The 20,838-nt window shown below is 46.8% G+C and overlaps 1 protein-coding gene across 4 annotated transcripts in view; it reads left to right on the top strand.

Annotated features, from left to right (window-relative positions):
• The window catches only part of TGFA (transforming growth factor alpha), a 111,815-nt gene that overhangs the window by 27,651 nt on the left and 63,326 nt on the right, over positions 1-20,838 (top strand). For all 4 annotated transcript variants that reach the window (XM_017865674.1, XM_017865673.1, XM_017865671.1 and 1 more), the window contains exon 2: positions 10,967-11,020. In XM_017865674.1, the coding sequence (XP_017721163.1) occupies positions 10,967-11,020 (54 nt within the window). The remainder of the gene's footprint in view (positions 1-10,966; positions 11,021-20,838) is intronic.

The raw sequence follows: 20,838 nt of genomic DNA, 5'->3' as shown, positions 1-20,838 counted from the left end.
TATCAATATCTTAAGCAAGACAAGGTTCTGTGCATTACAGAAATCAGAAACTTAGCATCCCTGGCCCCACCATTAAGTACCAGTAGCACCCCCTAGTCCTTGTGATGGTCAGAAAGCACCTCTCTCTACAGGTTCTCAGATGCTCCCTAAGGGGCATCTGCTACCAGCAGTAAGAACCCCCTGGGCTAGCAAGGTCTCCCAGTGAAAGGGAGTGAATCTGAGCACCACCCTCTCCACTCCTCCTCTTCAGCACCTGGAGCCTGCACTTGTTGCCCAGGCCTTTCTCCCCTCCTCGCTTCTTCTCCCTCCTCCTGCCCCTTGCTTCTGGGGCCCAAGGAGGAGAACTTAGAGATTCTGCCAGTTTGCAGTGTGATGTGGGTTGAGAAATGTGGAGCTACAAGAAGTAAGTGTATTTACCCCTTAACTCTTGAAAACCTGTAGTTCTGGGGATTTGTTTCCTCGTTAATTGAACTTGCTTCTTAATCAGCCACCCTTGTCGACTCAAGTGAGCATGCCTAAGGGGTGTCCTGTGGCCAGCCCCAAGGTGGACGGTGGGGATCAGCCATGGAACAGCGTTGTCCCCTTCCCCCATCCCCTACTTCCAGGCTGATGCCACATTGATCTGAGATTCTGCCAAGTCACACTGGTATTTATGTTGGCCCAAAGCCTCACAATGCCTTCTGCAGGGTGGTTCCGGGGTGTCCAGGGTGTCGTGCACCAGGGGGCAGGGATGAGTTTGTCATCACCAAGCTATTCACATGGAAGAAATGGGACAGAGTTCAAGGATTGCTTATTTTTACCTCCTCCCTGCTCATACCCTACTTTCAAGCCACTTGTGTGAATGATGCCCACACATGGCCTTGACTGAGCTGAGGGGATGGACCTGGTTTGATTTCAGTCACCAAGAGTCTAACTTTGCTGGCCCGAGTTGCACACCAGCAGAACCACTGCTCACCTGGGCCCAGAGGATGGCAATTCTGAGATGTCACAGGCCAGGGAAGTTGAGATGGGGCCGATGGGCCTTCACAGATAGGGAGGGACTTATAACATCCCCATGGATCCTTCCAGAGGTGGTGTTTGGTTCCTATACTTCTTGTCAGCCAGGTGCCCTCTGCTCAGCTGGTTCATAATGCAGAGGGCCCAGGGCCCTGTGGATATAGCTATGGCATCTGCCACTTTATCCCCAGGCTTGTCCTTAGCCCACCACCCCCATCCCCTTCTTTCTCCCTCCTTGACTCTGGGAAAATCAAGTGTCACCCTTTCCAGAGACACCTCAAGGCCTCGCGTCACAATGCCAGTCAGCTGGAACAGGTTTTCAGAGTACCTCAGCTTGGCACGGCTTCTCTGCAACCTCAGAACTCGGCCCTGGTAGAGCCTGTTGGTGATTCAGCAGCTGGGGAACTTCAGCCAGCCCGAGAGGGCTCGGCGATACTCGCCCTGTTGCCTTGCAATTCCAGGAATTTGGATGGGGGCCCTCAGCCAGCCAGTGTGTGAGCAGGTCTGGGGAAGAGGAAGGTTGACTCAGTACCCAGCCCCTGGTCTCAGTCTTTGATAAGGCTTTAACTCTTCAGAAGAGACAGTTGCTTCCTCCTGGTACAAAAGGGTGTGGCATAGATCTGCACAGGTGGGAACAAGCACAGGGCCTTCCTCACCTCTAGCCAGGTGCGTGCTGCATCCTGGTTAACATTGTTGGCTAAAGATGTTTTACCTGTCTGCTATTTGCTTCGCTTTATGAGAGAGGGTTCTCTTGGACCACCAGATCAGTGGGCAGCCTTATCCTATAAGGCTTTGAAGTGGGTAACATGTTGGGAAGAATACAGGAAGATGTCTGTGTGGCAGCGTGAGGTGTTACATCACAGTGGCCGGGCCTTAGAAACAAAAATGTCTCAACAGGAAGCACCTGGCTCCTCCTCCAAGGGTCTCTGTGCTTTTTTAAATTTAGTTGTTTATTTTTTGCATGCTTTTTCAGATGTTGGGAAAAGCATTTCACCTCCTTTTGCAGCTGTGTTACTTCTCTGTTAACATAGCTGCAAAGGGTTATGTAACAACTATGTTACTTCTATGGTGTCGGTTCTGGGCACTTGTTAGGGCATTGACTCTAAAGAGTTAAAAGCATTTTCCAATATTCTCATTTGTCTCTTGAAGCTGGGAAAGATAGTAACCAGCTCTCCTAAATCAGTAATGGTAGGAAATGAGGTCTGGGCTGAGAGAAGGAGGGGCAGGAGGTACTGGTCCATGTGAGTGACCTGATCTTACACCCAGCCCAGTACTGGTGGGTGTTAGGAGATGCAGGCAGAGAGCCCTGCCTGCCAGAGTGGTCAGGGGGCATCATGGAGGACTTGGGGATCGAGTTGGACCTGAAAGGCCGGGTAGAAATGACATCAGGCGGTGAGGAGGCTTTTCTACTCAGAAGAGAAGGAATTAAGTGTTGTAAGAAACCTGTACTAGGTAGACACATTTGGGTGGAAGAAAGGGCTGAAACGGAGCATCAGAGATACAGGAACACCACTGAGTGTGTTTGCTTTGATCATCTGGATTGTAAACTCCTTGGGGCAAGTCTTGCCTTTGCTTGAAGAGCCCCGGGACACAGCGTTCACCATGAACATTCACAGTGAGCGTTCACTCTCTCTGTCTTAGCCTCCCTGGGAGGCTAAGCCAGGCCTCTTTGGGGTCACTGGATGGAAGTCTTTGTGTTCTCATAAAAGTTTCAGGAAAAGCCAACTTTTAAGTTAAGGGTGGAAAATAAAATATTTCAGGGGTCATCTCATCGGGTGACCAAACAACTCAGGATCAACTTGACAGGCCTCTTCAGCAGACTTAACTCCCGGCTTTGGATAAGGATGACAGTTCCTTCATTCCTCATGGATTTTTCAATATTCTAGTGGGACTATTTAATATCATTGTTAATAGAAATAGAAAATAGAAAAACACAGATTTAACTTACCACCCAACTGAACAATGGTACAGCCATTTATAATAGAGTTCAATGGTTTTTGAGAATTGGAAGGATTCTTTCTCATAGGAAGGGACTTTTCATTCATTGCTCTCTGCCCAGCACCTAGAACAATGTCCCACTAATGGTGCAGCAGGTGCTTAGTGAGCACTTGTTGAATGGATGAATGTCAGGATTCAAGTGCTCTGTGCAGCAAACCACCATGGCAAACGTCTACCTATGTAACAAACCTGCACATCCTGCACGTGTACCCCTGAACTGAAATAAAAGGTGGCTGTAATCCCCGCACTTTAGGAAGTCGAGGCAGGCAGATCACTTAAGGTCAGGAGTTCAAGACCAGCCTGGCCAACATGGTGAAACCTTGTCTCTACCAAGAATATAAAAAATTAGCCAGGTGTGGTGGCACACACCTGTATCCTAGCTACTCAGGAGGCTGAGGCAGGAGAATTCCTTGAACCTGGGAGGTGAAGGTTGCAGTGAGCTGAGATCATGCCACTGCAGTCCAGCCTGGGCAACAGAGTGAGACTCCATCTCAAAAATAAATAAATAAATAAATGTTAGAAATAAAAAGTCAAGTGCTCCCCATCTCCACTGAAATCAGAGTAAGAACCAAGACCTAGAGCTGTGGCAGCAGGGATCTAGAATAGAAGAAAGGAATTCCCAAGGATCTGCAGGTTTTCCTATTCCCCATCTGCACACCTCAGTACTCACTACCCAGCCCCTAGTCCAAGTCTTTGATAAGACTTTAACTCTGTTTTCAAGCTGGTGACCTCTTAGAGAAATTCAGTTCAACATACATGTATTAAAGTCCTATGTAGGTGCATTCGGCAGGTGTAAGGATAGAGATGATTTAGCCACAGCTCCTGACCACGCTAAAGAGGAGAAACAGATAAGATGTAAAAACTTCTGAACTGCAAGGCAGAATAAAGTAAGGATTCCTCTGAGGAAGAAATTATTATTTCTGACATTTGAGCAAGGCTTTGAGAGGCCAATTTGATTCCCATGGGTAGAGGATGGGATATGCCGACTTGAGAGATCAGTATGATATGAATGAAAGCTGTCAATAGGCTAGGTACAGTGACTCACACCTGTAATCCCAGCACTTTGGGAGGCCAAGGCAGGTGAATCATGAGGTCAGGAGTTCAAGGCCAGCCTGGCCAATATGGTGAAACCCCGTCTCTACAGGTGTGTGCCTGTAGTCCCAGCTACTCGGGAAGCTGAGGCAGGAGAATCACTTGAACCCGGGAGGCAGAGGTTGCAGTGAGCCGAGATCATGCCACTGCACTCCAGCCTGGGAGACAGAGCGAAACTGTGTCTCAAAGAAAAAAAAAAACAAAACTATCAAATGTAGCAGCTACCATTTGTTGCATGTTTATTGTGTATCACTCAATATACCACATTTTTCTCATGTGTCCCTTGTTTAATCTCTGAACAACCCTGTGTAGGAGTTGGATATCTTTATCTGCTTTTACAGTGAAGGAAACTGAGGCTCAGGCAGCTAAACTAAAGTCAGCAGCCGTAAGAAGTTGGGTGAGGATCCTAGTAGCATGAGCCCAAGGCACCAAGCTGGGAGTGCCAATTTTTGTGCAGGGAAAAGGGGCAGTGCTGGGCTGCTGGGGTCAGAGGACCTGACAGGAGGGAATGGGCGGAGTTTAGGTGGAAACGGGGTCTAGGACCAGGTTATGCATGCTAAATCTCCACTCAGCACTTGGGGCTGGGTTCTGTCTCTGTGCTGGGTTCTGTGAGTGGTACGGAGCCCATGGAGAGCTTAGAGGAAAGGAGTGATTTCATTCAGCAAGGTCAGTCTAGTAGTAGGAGCAAAGATTTTTTTTTTGAGCTGTTGGCAAGAAAACCACTCTAACAACTATTGTGATAGTGCAGGGAGAGATGATAGGGCCTGAATTGGGGCAGTAACAGCAGGGATGCAGGGGGATGGAGAGGATGGACCGTGTGGAGGCTGGGTGTGTGGGAGGGCTTGGCTTGGATACTGGGCGAAGGAGAGAGAGGGACTGACAATGACTGCCTAGTTATCAGTCCCGCCCAGAACCAAGGAAGAGGTGGAGGACGTGAGTTTAATTTTGAACGCATGATCTGGGGTACAGGCCTTGGGGAGAGTGGTGGAGATTGGAGGTAGTGTTTGGGCATGGAAGCAGGGGAAGCATCTATGGGATTATAGGGTCAGTCCAGTGCCTCGGTGGGCTGTAGTGATAACTTCAACAGCCTACACTTGTCTGCCTTTGTTGGAGTGTGGAGGATTCCATTTTCTCTGGTAGTTGCTGTCCCATGTGACTTGGACATTTTAAGGGAAAGTCACAGGTCTCAGATTTGTCTTTTTTTACTTAATTTGCTCACAGAAGGTAGGTGCTCAATAAATATTTGATTAGTTAACATAAGTAAATAACAATTTTGTTTTTGAGTGGGAGTCTTGCTCTGTCACCCAGGCTGGAGTGCAGTGGTGCAATCTTGGCTCACTGCAACCTCCGCCTCCCAGGTTCAAACAATTCTCCTGCCTCTGCCTCCCAAGTAGCTGAGATTACAGATACCCACCACCACCACACCCGGCTGATTTTTGTATTTTTAGTAGAGTCCGGGTTTTGCCATGTTGACTATTTAAACCCTCAAAAGGCATAAAGGGCATGCTATGTCAAGATCAGTCCATGGAACATCAGTAGCCTGCAGCTGAGTGACCCTGGGGCCTCAAATAAAACCCTTTGTTGAAGTTGCCTTAGTGACTTCCAAAGGGAGGAGGGTCATGACCACCTCCTCGTCATCCTGAACTTCCTGGAAGTTATGATGAAACAGGAGCAACATGAAGCGCCATCAACTGCTGTGTTCGGTGGGTGCTCACGTGACTTCTGGACCTCATGTGCTCTATTTCATTTTGTTTCACTTAATCCTTGCAAGTCCCATGAAGAGCTGTTATCCTTGTTTTATGGATGAGCACACCAAGCCTCAGCAAGGGTACATAATACAGACAAGGTCTCACAGTGAAGGAGTGGCAGAGCCAGGATTTGCACCCAGGCCTGATGGCAAAGCCCCTTTCTGCTGTGCTGTGACAGGCTAGAAAGTGGTAGGGGGTTGTGGTGCAGGCAGCCATTTGCCCATCTCTCTTGCCTCCCTGATCCTGAAGGTTCATTCTGAATACTTTGTTTTTTGCTATTGTCAGATATCTTTAGATGGATATGGAAAATTCCTATGAGCTTTCAGGTAATGCTGGATCATTTCCTGTGATATCATAGTCATGAAGTATTTCCTGAGATTTATCAAGTTGGAACTTGCTGCTGTCCAATGGAGATGCCACATGGCTGCTTTTGGCCTTAATGTCCTAATCAGTTTGTGGATAGTCCATGATACGCTCATCCTACCAGCCTTGCTCATAGTCCTCCTCTGCAAGGCCTTCCCTTTTTCCTTCTTAATCAGTTCTTACCCTGAAGCCAGCATCCTCACCTGGCTGTCAACCTCTTGGATTTAAAAATATTGATGGAATCATACAATTTAGTGATTTTTGCTATGCAGTTAAAATCCTGTCATCCTTGCAAATAAAATTTAAATGTTGAGATATAATTCATACAGGAAGATGCCATGAACCTGTACTGACTGGCCCTGGGTTCTGTGTGGCCCATTTCTTTATATGTTTGTGCCCACATGGGAGCCTCTGCAGACCTCTCCCTGAGCAGCGGGATTCCCACCCTCTATGTAGCACTGACTACTTCCTGTTCCTTAGGACCTGCCAGGTCTAAGAATGGTAGGGGAGGAAGGGGAAAACCTGCTGCCCTCTGAATACCTACACTCCCTTCTGCCCTGCCCTCTAGCACAATTCCTATCCTCCGGCCCTGAGTGTGTTCTTCATCCAAAGACTTTTCCTCACCACCTCTTCTGAATCCAGAGCATCCTTCATCCAAAAGGACCTGCTGCAACCTCTTCATCCTCCCACATCCCCCTGAAAACAAAAACTCACCCTTTGCCCCTTCATGCAGGAAGTCTGGCTGAGAGGATCCCAAGCAGGTGAAAGGTAGAGCTCTTGATATTCTAGAGGGAGCAACTGATCCATGCCGTGGAGTAGGTAGGGGCCTGAAAGCAAACACCAGCCCCAGCAGAGGCCAGAGCAGGACATGGTCCACTCTGCTGAGGTGGCCAGGGGCCGGAGGATACTCCTCCCAGCTCCAGGCACTATGGCTGAGTGTCCACAGAAGAGGTGGTCACCAGGCCAATGGGTGGTTGAGGATGAAGGGTGTCCAACGCTTGGACAGCCTGGGTATCTGTGCAGAATTGCTAGTCCCATGACTGAGTGAGGGGTTGGAGTAGGGGTGTCCTGCTCTGGGGCCCAGGGGAGAGGGGTGTCCAGCCTCTCTCAAGAGCATTTCCCATTGACACATCAGCACATAGGTTTCGGGATAGCTTCCCTTCTGGGGACTCATGAGCTAAATAGGTGAGGCTCCTTTTTACCTTGTTTCTGTTGGGAATATTTACCTGAGTACCAAACAGCTGAACTATAAGCATAGAACACTTGTCCTTCCTAAGGGCAGACCAGGTTCCCACTCTATTTTGGGGGGCACGGGATCAGCCTTTCATAAGAGTTTTCTTCCGTTGCATGTGGTTTTCCCCTTGACACCACCCCCTTCTTTTCTTTTTTCTTTTTGAAGTCCACAGTCTTGGGATTCCCCTCTTTGGAGCTATTTAAACAGAAATAGGATGCCAGCAGTAGTGGCCTAGAAGGGATTCCTAGAAACCTTCCTGTCCTGAGGGCCTGTGGCAGGCAAGGGCCAGCTTTGAAACTTAGGCAGGAGGAGCCTGTGGCTGTGGGCCACCAGGCCTGTGCACTGCGTGTCTCCCTGAGCCACTGCATGTCACCGCGGTCCCTGTGGCTATCCTCTCCCCATCCTTCCTTTGTTTGGGATGACCCTTGGAACCTGCCAAGGTCATGTGTTTCTGGAAGGCCCCCACTCAGCCCGGCTTTCTAAGCACAGTTGTGTGGCCAGAGGGCTGGGCAGCTGGTAAGCCTGGATGCTCATACCTTTGCCCCTCAGTAGACCTTGTTCATGGCAGGGAGATTGGAGGCAGTGGGAGAATCCCCAAGAGGCAATGCATGGCTCTCAGGGAGAGAGAGATCAAGGCTCAGCCACTGGCCCCGCAGAGTCTGTTGTTTGGACTCACTTGAGGTTTGTGACTGCTGAATACACACCTGTGTCACAATTGGCTATGGTCAGAAGGACTGTGGTGTGGTCTGGTAATTAGACACTGTCTTGTGCATGGGAGTTGAACACATTTAAGTTTGAATGTGGCTGCAGGAACTTGGGCAAATTTCTCAACCTCTCTAAGCTTCGGTTTCTTCATCTCTATGATTGGGCATTTCTACCAGCTGGACCAGAAGGTTGGGAGGCACCTATGTCATGAGTTGTTATGAGGACTAAGTAAGAGAACACATGCAGAACCTTAGCACTGGGCCTGGGACTAGGTCCAGTGCATATCCACCTGCACAGTGAGAGACCTGAGCCCTGTCCTCCTGCTCCAGGGTCCTCTTAGGCTCACCATGTAATGAAGACGAAGCAGAGGCCTTGCCGCTCATCACAGGGCCTCAGCTGATGCTGGGCATGGATCAAGATTGCAGAGTGAAGCTCAGGGCACCAAGAAGTTGTTTTCCATGGGAGCGTGAGGGTATAGAAAGGACCTATTCTTCTTGTGTTGCTCAAATTATGAATAAAAAGCCAGTGTCTTTCATCTGTGGAACATCGTGGTTTTGCAAACTTTACTTCATTCCCAAAACACCTCTGTGAGTTTGGCAGCTGCGAGCTCACAGGTGAGGAACAGAAGGTGAAGTAACTTGCCCCAAGGCTGGGGAGCAGGCCCCCATCGCACACCCTCATCTTCCTGGAGCAGTGGTGCTCATCAGTGCCTTGTCCTGGATTCAGCTGCACAGTGTTTGCTTTCTTGTCTGGGTTTTGCTTAAGCAGAGGCTAACATGGAGCCCAGGAACCATGCTGACTGGGTTCACCCTGACCGACAGGATATGGAGCAGGAACAGGGTGTGAAAATAATTCATTAGTTCAGGGGCAATTGTTGACAGGCAAGTCACGCTTCCCCTCAGAGTATGCAAAGCATCCCCAGTGTCATCCTTGGACACTATTATGGGTCACTGGCTGACTTTAGCCAAGGGTAGTTTGCGGCAGTGCCAGTGAAGTCAGAACGTGACTGTTCCCCAGTGGGCAACCGCTGACTTTTCCCGGCTTGGATGGGGATGCCTTGTTTTAACACTGGCGTGTGGGTGACAGGGGGACCTGGGAGCCTTGCTTCCAAAATTAGCATCTATTGGAGAGCAAGAAAGAATTGCACAGGGAAGACATGCATGATTTTACTGATTTTCTCTCCCTGTCCCCCTGCCCTGCTTCCAACTCCAACCCAAACATCTGGCTTAAGATTCTGTAAAAGTCTTTGGGAGACCTCCTGTAAAAGCAGCCTGAAGTTCTTATGTTTCTCATTTCAGAGGTTGAAAGAACATTGGGAGCATGATTGCTTTATCTATTCCAAGTGCTTTTATTTTTTCCTTTGAGAGTCAGGACTTCTGTGTCTACACCCTAAGTGAAAAGGGGCAAGAAACCCTCACAGCCTGCAGAGTAGGGGGCTGCATCGATCCTGTAACAGACAGAACTTTGCTTGTTTCCTGTGCTGACTTGATTCATCTGTCTTCTGGGCTAAACTCTCAGAGGCCCAGCCCCTCGGCATGGCAACCATGGTATTTTTTTGCATTTCAGTTTTGGGAAGTCATTCTAATGTGGCTCATGCTGGTTGCATAACTCAGAAGAGTTCCTTCTTCATTGGAAGGTTGCTGCTGTTTCCAGAAACCTCAAGTACTGTAATCTGAAGGCACGAAAGGTCATCTATTGGCAAGACTGGCTTTATGGGCATGCAACCTGTGTAGGTCACACAGGACCCCATGCTCACAAGGGCCCTGAGCTTGAGGTTTAACACTCTGCAGTTGCAGTCTTAAAAATCTTGTAGTTTTATCTTTGAATTTGTGTCTTGTAGGTGAAGTCCAGTGGGACAATACAGTATGCACTGGGGGCTTAGAGCCTTGGTTCCCATGGTCCTGCCTATTACTATCTCCCTGCCTCCCCTAGGTTTTCTTGCTCCTTGCCATGCTCTGTCCCTGGCGGGGCCAGGACACAAAAAGGGTTGGGGGTAAGTGCATGGCATCTCAGGGTACAGCATGGTGGCAGCTGTCCCCATTCTGGACTGGCAGCTCCATGGCATCTTCAGTGGGCAACTAGAGAGAGGTGAGCTGCTTGACTCCCCCTGATCCAGGTACCTAGTACATCCTGGCAGGGAGGAGGCAATATCCTTAAGGGGTCACCCATCCATCTTGGGTTGGGACAGCAAGTTCCTGGAAAGAAGAGATACCTGACTAGACCCCTCAACCCCCAGCTGGGTCACAGCACATTGGTCCGGCTGCCAGCTGGAAGGAAACCCCAGAGGCAGTGGATCCTTTGCTCCCTTACACACTCTGTCCCTTGGGTGCACCCGTGAGGGGCTGCACTCAACCTGCGGGTATCCTCATACCCAAAGGACAACAATGACGTAAATAGCAAACAAACATGATGACATGAACAACAGGGTGAAGGTACTTAATGTCACTGAAATGTACAATTAAAATGGTTAAAATGGTAAATTTTATGTTATGTGTATTTTCCCACCATAAAAAAAAAATATATATATATATATATGGCGTTAAGAAAAAACAAAAGCCAAAACCACCCTGACAGATGGAGATACTGGGAAGAAGTGGAAGGCTCTCGATTTCAGTGCTTTTCATGGGCACTTTCTTCCTGCTTTTTCAACAAGGGGCCCCATATGCTAATTTTGCACTGATATCCACAAATTATGTAGCCGAGCCTGTCTTCCAGCCCCTCTGTAAAACCACCGAGCATTTGCCTGTCAAACGGTCTGCCCTCTAGGCGTCTGAGGACATCATTTGCCAAGCAGATTCTGACCTTTTCCCTCTTCTCCTCCACCCAACAGGTATTGTGTTGGCCGCGTGCCAGGCCTTGGAGAACAGCACGTCCCTGCTGAGTGGTGAGTGCAGCTGCCCTGGGTGTGTGGATGGTGTGTGGGAAGGGAGCGGGCCTGCTGCTGTGTGGAACCTCAAGAGCTCCCTCCCTGGCCTCCTGCCCACCAAGTACACGCCTATCCCAGAGGCCTCTCTGCTCACTCCTCAGGGGCGAGGTGGCACTCACTGGAAGGCCTTAACTGCAGGCCCAAGTGGGGGCTGCTCCTGGCCCCCTCAGGGGCCTCCCCTCCCTGTCTCTCTTCAGCTGTTCAAACAATTCCTGTGGGCAAGTGTGCGAAACAGGGCCTGCAGGACCCCAGAGCCCGGGGCCAGCCATGTTTTCCCCACTCTCGTAATAGTCCACCTGAAGTAGAACCCAGATTTCTGAACCCCCATCTGCTTCTGCCTGGTGACCTTTGTTTAGTTATTTTCGGTTTACATTTAATACTTGTAAAAAAAAAAAAATCAGTATATTTATATTATATTATATTATATTATATTATATTATATTATATTTTAAAGATCCCAAATCAAAATAGTGGAGAGCTTGGGACATGTACGAGGCAAACCACCGGTGGCCGGTGGTCACAGCACTGCAGGGGAGAAACCTCTGTTTGATTTGCATGTTGCTTTTGCTCTTTCTCCATGTGTGTTAATATTTTTATGCAATTAGTCCTGGTGAGGAAAAAATGTGGATTCCTGCTTTTTAAGCTCAAATGTTGGGACTGTGCATTGTTCCATGTTGCTTGAAAGTCTTGAAATCTCTTCCCTTAAAATGTCATGCTGTCCCCTTAAAGTGAACATGTGTGATTTAAGGAAACACTCCCCACTGGATATTTATGGTGCCTCTAGTTTCTTAAGTTACGATGTTACCTATTCATGCCTAGAAGCTTTTTCCTCCTTTTGGATTCTTTCCTCAGAATGCATCTCCGGAAACAGGAATAAATACAGATTTCTGACCCTTGGTACAAACTGCCAGATAGCTTTCCAAGTGAATGGTGCTGATTTTTCCAGTAGTGTGTGAGTGCGCCAGTCCCACGACTCCCTGGTTAGCATGGAGTGTGTTTCACTAACTTCTGCTCCCATCTGTTACTGCACTAACCTCCTGCTGTGTCTCCATAGTTATTTCAGGGAGGTTCCAGTGGGAGGGGCGGGTTTCTTATCTATTCATAAATTCTGTAGCCAACTACACTGTGTCCCTGGTACCTTGCTGTTCTCTTCCAGGCCTTTCCCTCCAAACCCACTGGAGGTGACACTGCCAGTCCCAATGGGTACCACTGCTGCCGCAGCCCCACCAGTCCCCCTTGCTACTGTTATCCTTGATGCACTTGGACTCTTAAGGTGCCTAAGCCACTTGCTGGTCCATGATGACACAGGAGAAAATGCTTCTCCCACTCTGTGTCATGCTTTGTTGGGGCTGGAGGTAGAAGGGTGTGAGTGTGTCCACCCCAAAGCAGTGCTTCTGGAGTCCAGGGTCTACTAGGGTTTCCATAAAGCAGTACTTTCACTTTTTCATTACCTCCCATCCACAAAGGACTCAGATATGAACACATAGGGAGGAAGAAGAGGATAGCTTAGTAACTCCATGCCATTCTCAGAATTGCCCCAACCCCCTTTCTAGAATGCACTTGCCCCAAGCTTCACCTTCTGTCCCTCCTACAGATAGACCTCTGGTGACCTCCCCAAACACTAGAAAGTACTGGTACTCCAGCAACACTTACACACTGGGTATCATTTGAGAGAACCTGGACACTGAGCCAGTTGGGGGTTGCCACTCATTTGATACTTGTCACTATTATCTCCAGGCATCTCCATGGGCTGAGAAGCCTCCTGTGTTTTCCTCACCCTCCCTGCTCTCTTCTAAGTCAAATTGGGTGGAACTGAGGTATAAAGGCCTTGAGATTAAGCCAGAAGGGGGTGATGGAGTCCTGTGCCCCAGGCCTCTCTCCCTAGTTTCCCAGCTCTCTGGTGGAGCCTTCCTCCCGCTCCTCCTGATTCTCACCCTAAGACCCGGTAGGCCAAGAGCCAGGTGCTCTATTGAGTCAGGTGACAAGTTGCAATGATGGCGAGTGCTGACGCTGCCATGCATAGAGAAGGGGGTCCCCTTGGTTATTTGACACCCCCCTCCAAGTCTCCTGCAATTAGTCCTGGTGAGGAAAAAATGTGGATTCCTGCTTTTCAGACAGACAAGAAAAGCCTAAGGGATGTTGCCCTTGAGCCTGTTCTCCAGGAGCCTGGCATAGCTCCTGCCTAGGCCTTTTGGGGTTCCCCAGGCCTTGCTGGGCAGATGTGAGCAGACCTGATACATTTGTCCAGAGCGGGACTATTCTTTTTGCAGTCATGAACAACCTCTGTTCCATCTTTTCTTCCTGAACTTCTTTCTATGAGAACATCTCTGAGGTTTACTTCCCTTCATTGTGATGTGTGGTCAGAAAACAGCAGGTGAACCCCTGCTGTGTTGCATATTACCCTGTAACTGGCTCGATGCCACTCTGGGGCCTGAGGTGGTCTGTGACAGCAGAGGCAGTGCCACACCTTCTAAAGTCCAGAGAGCCTCAAGCTCCCCGGGTTGGCTGGCAGTCTGCAGAGAAGGGAAGTGGCTGCCCATCTGCCCTCTCTGTTGCTCTCTGTTTGATGGGTCACTGAGCTACAGAACTTGTGCCCCAGGGCCTTAGAGATTTAATGAAATTACTCTTTCCAGAGTTATTTACTCTTGGCCCTGCCCAGTGAGACCCAGACATGAATCCAGAGAGGGCTGGGCCAGGAGAAAAGTCCAAGTGGTGATGACTGTGTTATAGTCACACCTCCAAAGGCTGGGGCTTTATGACTAGATCAGGCTTATGCTTAACTTTCTTTTCTTTAGGGTGACCTTCCTGTCTCCTAGAGGACTGCTCAGGCCCTGGTAGGCCTTCCCACCCCATCCCACCCACTCTTTTGTCACTGCACAGGGCTGAGATCCTGTGGTGGGCACAGCTCAAACTGGGGACCAACTCCCACCAGCCACACTCGCTGCCTGTCATTGTAGCAAGTGTGTGTGTGTGTACTCATGACTAATAAGTAAAACTCCCTGTTAACATTGTATTAGAGAAATCTTCATCCACAGAAGAAGAGAGAGTGAAATCAGTTCCTGTATACCCATCACCCAGCTTTGACAATTAGCATCGTTCTGTCATTTTTCTTTGATCTATTCTCCCGATCCTTCCAATTTTTCCCTTTGCTGGGGTATTTTAAAGCAAAGCCCACTTCACTTGTAACACTTCAATATGTATACCTAACAGATAAAGGCTTTTAAAATGTCACTGCAATTCCATTACTGCACCAGCAAAGGCAATGATGATTCCTTTTTGTTAGATGCTCAGATATGGAAGGTAGATGATGCTGTATTTAATTTTGTACTACTTCGTTTTAAATGCGTTTACTTTCATGTTTTTTTTATCTTGCATTCTACTTATATTTCTTTTCAGGTGAACACTGTTTTCATAAAACGTATTCCTGTCTCTGCTGGGTGACTTTCACATCTGAATGCCCCTAACTCCCAATGCTCTGGATGCTGGTGGGCTCCTTTACTCAGTCCCAGAATCAATCCAGAAACAAACCACCCAGAAAAATGTAGATGGTGTGAAACGATCCCCACCAGTTAGGTGTGAAAATGGGTAATTTTAGAGCAAAAGCCATAAGGACTTTGCCCATGATGTACATTGGCAGGCCTTCTCACTCTAAGAGTTGACAGGAATGAGAAATAACAATGGATGTAAGATAGGTTTTGATACATTCCTGAGTGACAGCACTAGAGCATAGGGCAACAGGAACACTCAGGGTGAAGCCCTCACGCTTTAATGGAACATTACGGAGAGAAAACTGTCAACTCCGTGTGCTAATCAAAGGTGTCAAATGGGCTCAAAAGAACATGGGGCTTTCTTGTGCATTTTTTTTTTTCTTTTCTTTTTAGAAATGAAATCTTGCTATGTTGCCCAGACTGGTCTCAAATTCCTGGGCTCCAGCAGTCCTCCCACTTTGGCCTCCCAATATGCTGGGATTATAGGCATGAGCCACCACGCCTGGCCTGTATTGTGCGTTTTGGGAAAAAAAAAAAAAAAAGTTCTGTATTCTTATTACTTGACCATTGCTCTTGGCCTTTCTTCTGGACATTTCATTGGTTTCTTCCTTTCTCTAAGATCCCCAAATATGGAGGGAAGATGATGCCAGAGTTACAGGAAACTGGCATTGTCATTAATAAATGCTTCTCAGACAATTTGAGTGGGACAGCAGAGGGATGTGGTGCCTGAGGCTGGAGGTAAGAAATCATGGGTTTTGGGTCATTTGGTCTCAGTTTTTTCTGAGTTTTCTGAGTTGTGTTTTTTGTTTGTTTGTTTGTTTGTTTTTAGCTTTTTTTGCCCAGTCACTGGGCAAGTTAGTTTTCTGGTTCCTGTTTGGATTTGTTTCCTCATCTATTGGACTTGAATCAAAAGTGGCCTGTGAGATTTTTCACATGACCACACACTGATGGATTGGTAGAGAAGACTTGGAGAGCCGGGGTGGGGAGGGCTATAAGGCTGACTGCAGGTTTTTAGGAAGTACTGCACTGATCCATTGGTGATGCCAATTGTCACAGGCCCAAGGTAGGGAAGTGGTAGTGTCACGGGCACATATTTGATTTTCTTGGAACCAGACGCTTTTTTACATTCAGGGTCAAAGATTCTAGTTGCTGGAACTATACAAAGGAGCAGGCTTTCTCTGCCTTCCCCTCAAGGAGCCTCCCATGCAGGTGAGAAAAGACAGCATGGGAACCCATGGCGGAATGTGTCACAATGATATGGGCAACCTTGGCTGACTGCTTAATGCATGATTTAGAAAATAGTTGCCATGGGAGTGAAATCAATAGTATGGCTGGGGACAGAGTATTTTTACCAGTTGGTTGTCAATTTGTAAAGCATGCAGAGAAACATTAGCTGGAGGCAGGACAAGGGTGGCAGCACCTATAGCTTAGAACACCTGTCACACCCTCTCCAGGAAGGAGTTATGACCTATCTTCAAAAGACACTTTTAAATGTCCCTTAAGAGGGACAGAATGCACCCTGGTTAAGAAGTTGTTGGGTGGCTACTTGCTTAACCCTGAGAAATGTTGCACAGTTCCCAGGCTGCCCATCTGGTTCTCAAATTTTCATGAGACTCACTCTAATGACCAAGGGGGTGTGGTGAGGGCATTACTCAGGCGCCTGGGAGCCAGCCTCCAGGCTTCCATCTGCTATCTTTCTTGCATGAGCTGGGTACTCAGGGCAGCACTTTAAACCTCTGAACTTCTGCTCCTTCCTCTGGCCTGTGTCTAGGGACACCCACCTGGAATCAAGGCATGTTTGAAGGCGTGCTTAATTTAGTGTCTGGGAGACTTCTGAGAGGTGAGGATGAAAGAACATGGAAATTTACAGTGCGGTTATTCATGAGGAATGTCACCATTAGCAGCTGGCTTACGGAGATGGTGATCAGATCTCAGTGGTGACCCTGGGCTTAAATACGTTGAGGTGGCAAGTTTGAGCTGGGGTTGCGCAGAGGGAAGGCAGATGAGATTATAGGGAAAAGCCTTTGAAGGCTTTACTTGTTTGGAAAACAGGTAGAACGTGTGTCAGCCAGCAAGCAAGCGATCTGGTTATTGCTCATCTCGCCTAACAAAAGCTTTTCAGAACTGCGAACTGCTTCCCCGTTCCATTGTCTAGAGTTTTCCCACGTGGAGCTGAAGTCATTCTAAAATTAGAAGGCTCATGTGTTCTACCCAGGTACTACATTGCTCACCTGCTCCAAATATGTGTCTATAACACAAGACACTTGGTATGTCTTAGTTTGGGAATAAAACCACATATACCTATTTGTGCTTACTTTAAAGAATGCTTAGAAGAGCGTTAGGAGGGAATGAGGAATTCTTCCTTTCCTCTCCAAGATTTATCTTTGTTGCCACATTCTCATTTCACCTTCTCATTTCACCTTCTACTTTTTGCAAAGAAAATTATGCTGGGTCAGTGCCTTTTGAGCAAAGGTTGCTCAGGGTAGTAGACAGAACACAGGATATGCAATTCAGAATCGTAATTCTGACTCACTGGCTGCAACACCTTAATAGAGCTCTTAAATTTTCTTGAACCTCAGTTCTGCCATCAATAAAATGAAGGAGTGGAATGAAGTCAATGTCTTTTCAAACTGAGTTACAGAATCACTTTACAGATTATAACCAATATTTTTAAAAGTGGAACCGAATAGTTTAGAATAGAGAATTTTAGAGTACATTACATGTAGGAAGGACAGGTACCGTTTCATGACTCTTGTTTTATTTATTAATAGATTCATATATTGGCATTCTGCCTCACTTTACTTGCATGAATTACATCCATATCGCTTCTATAATTTCCAGATAAGATTTATTCATAAATAAGAGCTTAGACACTTGCAGAGTAAGTGCCACAAATCTTTCTAGACCTATAACATTCCCCCCTTCATCTCCCTAGTTTGTTTGTTTGTTTGTTTTTGAGATGGAGTATCACTCTTGTCACCCAGGCTGGAGTGCAATGGCACAATCTTGGCTCACCACAACCTCTGCCTCCCAGGTTCAAGTGATTCTTCTGCCTCAGCCTCCCCAGTAGCTGGCATTACAGGCACCCGCCACCATGCCCAGCTAATTTTTGTATTTTTAGAGGAGACAGGGTTTTGCCGTGTAGGCCAGACTGGTCTCAAACTCCTGACCTCAAATGATCCACCCACCTCAGTGTCCCAAATTGCTGGGTTTACAGGCGTGAGCCACCGCCCCCGGCCCTCCTAGTCTTTTATAGTTGTCTTATCCACCCATAACTTGACAGCAGTTCATCTTCATTTTTCCAAAACTCTCTACTTATAGAAACAACAGCTCTTTTCTTATGCACAGATATTTCATTAATTTACATAATATGTAATTAACTTACATAAGTACAATAATGAGTACAGCTGACATAAACAGGTTTGGCAACAAATGCAAATGGCCTCTTGGTAAATATATAGCCTAACTGTTGAAAACAGAAATAGGCTGATAAACTAGAGTCAGCAACTGAGCTTTTGCATGCTGAGGGCATTGGTGCAGATGCTTTAGCAAAGAAATGGAGAGTATGGGGTTGGGCAAGTCAGGGGCTTGATTTAAGCAGAGCTCAGTTAATAGAGCATCTACCATCTTCGAAAGAGGCAAGGCAAATGACAAAACTAATGGATGTGGATATGGACATAGCCGCCTGAGAAATAGCTTAGCATTAATAGTGAACTGAATTCCTTAGTATTAGTAAGTGAAAACTTAAAAATTGTATATGCCCTGTGACCCGACTATTGCACTTAGGGATCTGTTTTACAGAACAATCAGATGTTAGGTTATTATCCAGTAGAGTGAAAAGTAGCCAATGTCAACAAGAGGGAAATAGTTATGGAACAGGTAGACAGACAGGCTACTATATAGCCCTTTAAAATCATGTTGATGAGGAATGTTTAAAGATTGAGAAAATGCACATGATATATACATAGAAAAAGTAGTATATAAAATTGGATGATGTAACTCAAATTTATAAACTACACACAGAGATGCAAAAATACAGGGCATGTAGTTGTTCACATTAATGATCTCTGGTTAATGAGACTATACATGAATTTCATTTGCATTGTGCTTTCCTGTTTTTCCAGTGTCTAAAAAGAAAGAAGAGGCAGTGGCCGCCCTGCAGTTCTGCTGGTCAGTGTGCACTGAGTGCAGGCTACCTCGGCCTTGCAGTCCAGTGACTGCAGCTGTCTCCGAGGCTCAGGCAGTACAGCTGTTTCTAGAGCATGGGGAAACAGTGGTGCCCTGCATGAGGGACACCCATTTTTGTAGCTTAGCTCCTAGGCCTCATTCCTCTGCACAGCAGCCCTCACAGGACCTTTGCTGTCTGGATGAGTTGGCCCCAACATTTGCCACTTGGCCTCAGAAATCTGGGAATGTTCATCCAAACTCTTCTTCAGTGCCTGTGACTCCTAAATATTGATCCACTTTGCAGAAATTTCAAGTACTTAACACTTCTAGGTTTCAACAGAGAGGTTGGGCCTTTCTGGGCACCCAGGTCTATGGTCAGTCTCTCAAATGTGAAGACTCTGAAACCAGACAGTCCAAGTTCAAATTCCACCTCTGCCACTTACTAGCTGTGAGACCTTAGGCAAGATACTTAACCTCTCTGTGCCTGGCTTCCTTGTCTGTAGAATGGGAATAATAATAGTACCTATCATAGGGTTGATGTGACAATTAAGAGTTGACTATAAAGCATTTGCAACTGTTTGTATACCCGGCAGCTACTCTAAATGTTAGCTGCTGCTCCTGTTATTACTACCCTTACTATCATTACTGGTGATGCAGATAGTGTGAAGCAAAGCTCTACCTTTATGGTTACTTTTTGCCACCTGGAGGTAAGTCCTACTGTAGTGGTCTTACATTTCAGTGTGCATAACAGTCATCCTGCTGACTCTGTTGAAATGCAGATTCCTAGGCCCTTACAACATGCGATCCAGAAATCTGCATTTTTAGTCATCAACCACATTTTGTTAGAGTTCGATGGGAAGATGAGACTGAATGTTCTGTCCTTATAGGCTGAGATGCTCTCACCAGAAGGTGACAGCACTTCCCCGTCCCCCGAGTTCTTGCTTTACCTCAGCCAGGCAGTGCTGGTCGCTGGGAGTCTGTGAAATGTGTGTGACCCAGGACTGACTTTCTAGTATTCACCCAGGACTTTGGTAAAGAAAAGCCAAAAACCTCAGAACTTGGGCCACCTCAAACCTCAAACATCTTCTCTCTCATTGGCCTTACTGTGATGAAATGATGAACACGGTGGCTTTCTGGTAAACATCAGCTCTGTTTTCTGGCTGTGCAAACCTAAACTCCTGGCTTCTGAGTTCGGAGATTGACCTGGAGCATCTAGTTATTTACTGATGAGGAGACCTGAAGCTATTTTAATCCAGCGAGGCTCAGATGTCCCCACAAGCAGGCTCTCCCACCATTTGCTTTATGGATTTGTTCAGAATCTCCCTTCCTCGTTTCCTATCTTGAAAGTTACGGCCCAATTACCTTATCAGAGTGTGTAATGGAAAGTGATTTCACACATCTGGCCTTTTTATCACCAGGCTGCATTGACTAAAATGTTTCTTAAATACCAAAACACAGGAGAAAATGGATTAGATGAAGTAGAATGGAGGGCCTCAGTTCTATTCACAATGTAGCCTGGGGCTCAAAAAGGGAAAGTTTGTTTTTTTTTTTTTCCTTCCTAGTTGTCACTTAGCAGCTTCAGGAGGAATCCCTCTTTTTGGGTCTTTTTTCATTTTGACTTTTAGGGGCTTGGATTTAATGAACATCTCTCCCTGCCTTGCACAGTAGGTCCAGAAAGGTATTTTTAAGATCTTGAAAGTGAAACATGTCAGGCATTGCTATGAAATCTGCCACAAATGAATCTTCCTGGTGTTCTTAGGTATGAAAAATAGAAATATAATTAATCACCTAACAGTCCATGGGAGCCTCTATAAAACTCAGTTTCTAGCAGGCTTTCTACCTGATATCCTGTTAAATAAACAGCCCAGCACAGTGAAAGGCTCTAGAAACCTAGATGCACACCTGAACAAATGATAACCAGATTGCAGTTGCCATTGTGGGCAATTTCTCAAGGTTTGAGCCCTTGATCAATGCTTCCCAACCTTTTTCAGAGTAAAGATCCATTTTTAACATCAAAACTGTGTGAGACCCCACAGAGAGTAGTTGTGCTTTTACTATTAACCTAAATTATATATATATATATATATACACACACACACACATACACACACACACACGAAT

The sequence above is a fragment of the Rhinopithecus bieti genome, unplaced genomic scaffold, assembly GCF_001698545.2.
Source record: "Rhinopithecus bieti isolate Rb0 unplaced genomic scaffold, ASM169854v2 scaffold_83366, whole genome shotgun sequence".
Classification (NCBI taxonomy): domain Eukaryota; kingdom Metazoa; phylum Chordata; class Mammalia; order Primates; family Cercopithecidae; genus Rhinopithecus; species Rhinopithecus bieti.
Note: the sequence above shows the minus strand (reverse complement) of the source record. Positions and strands in the feature narration are given on the sequence as shown.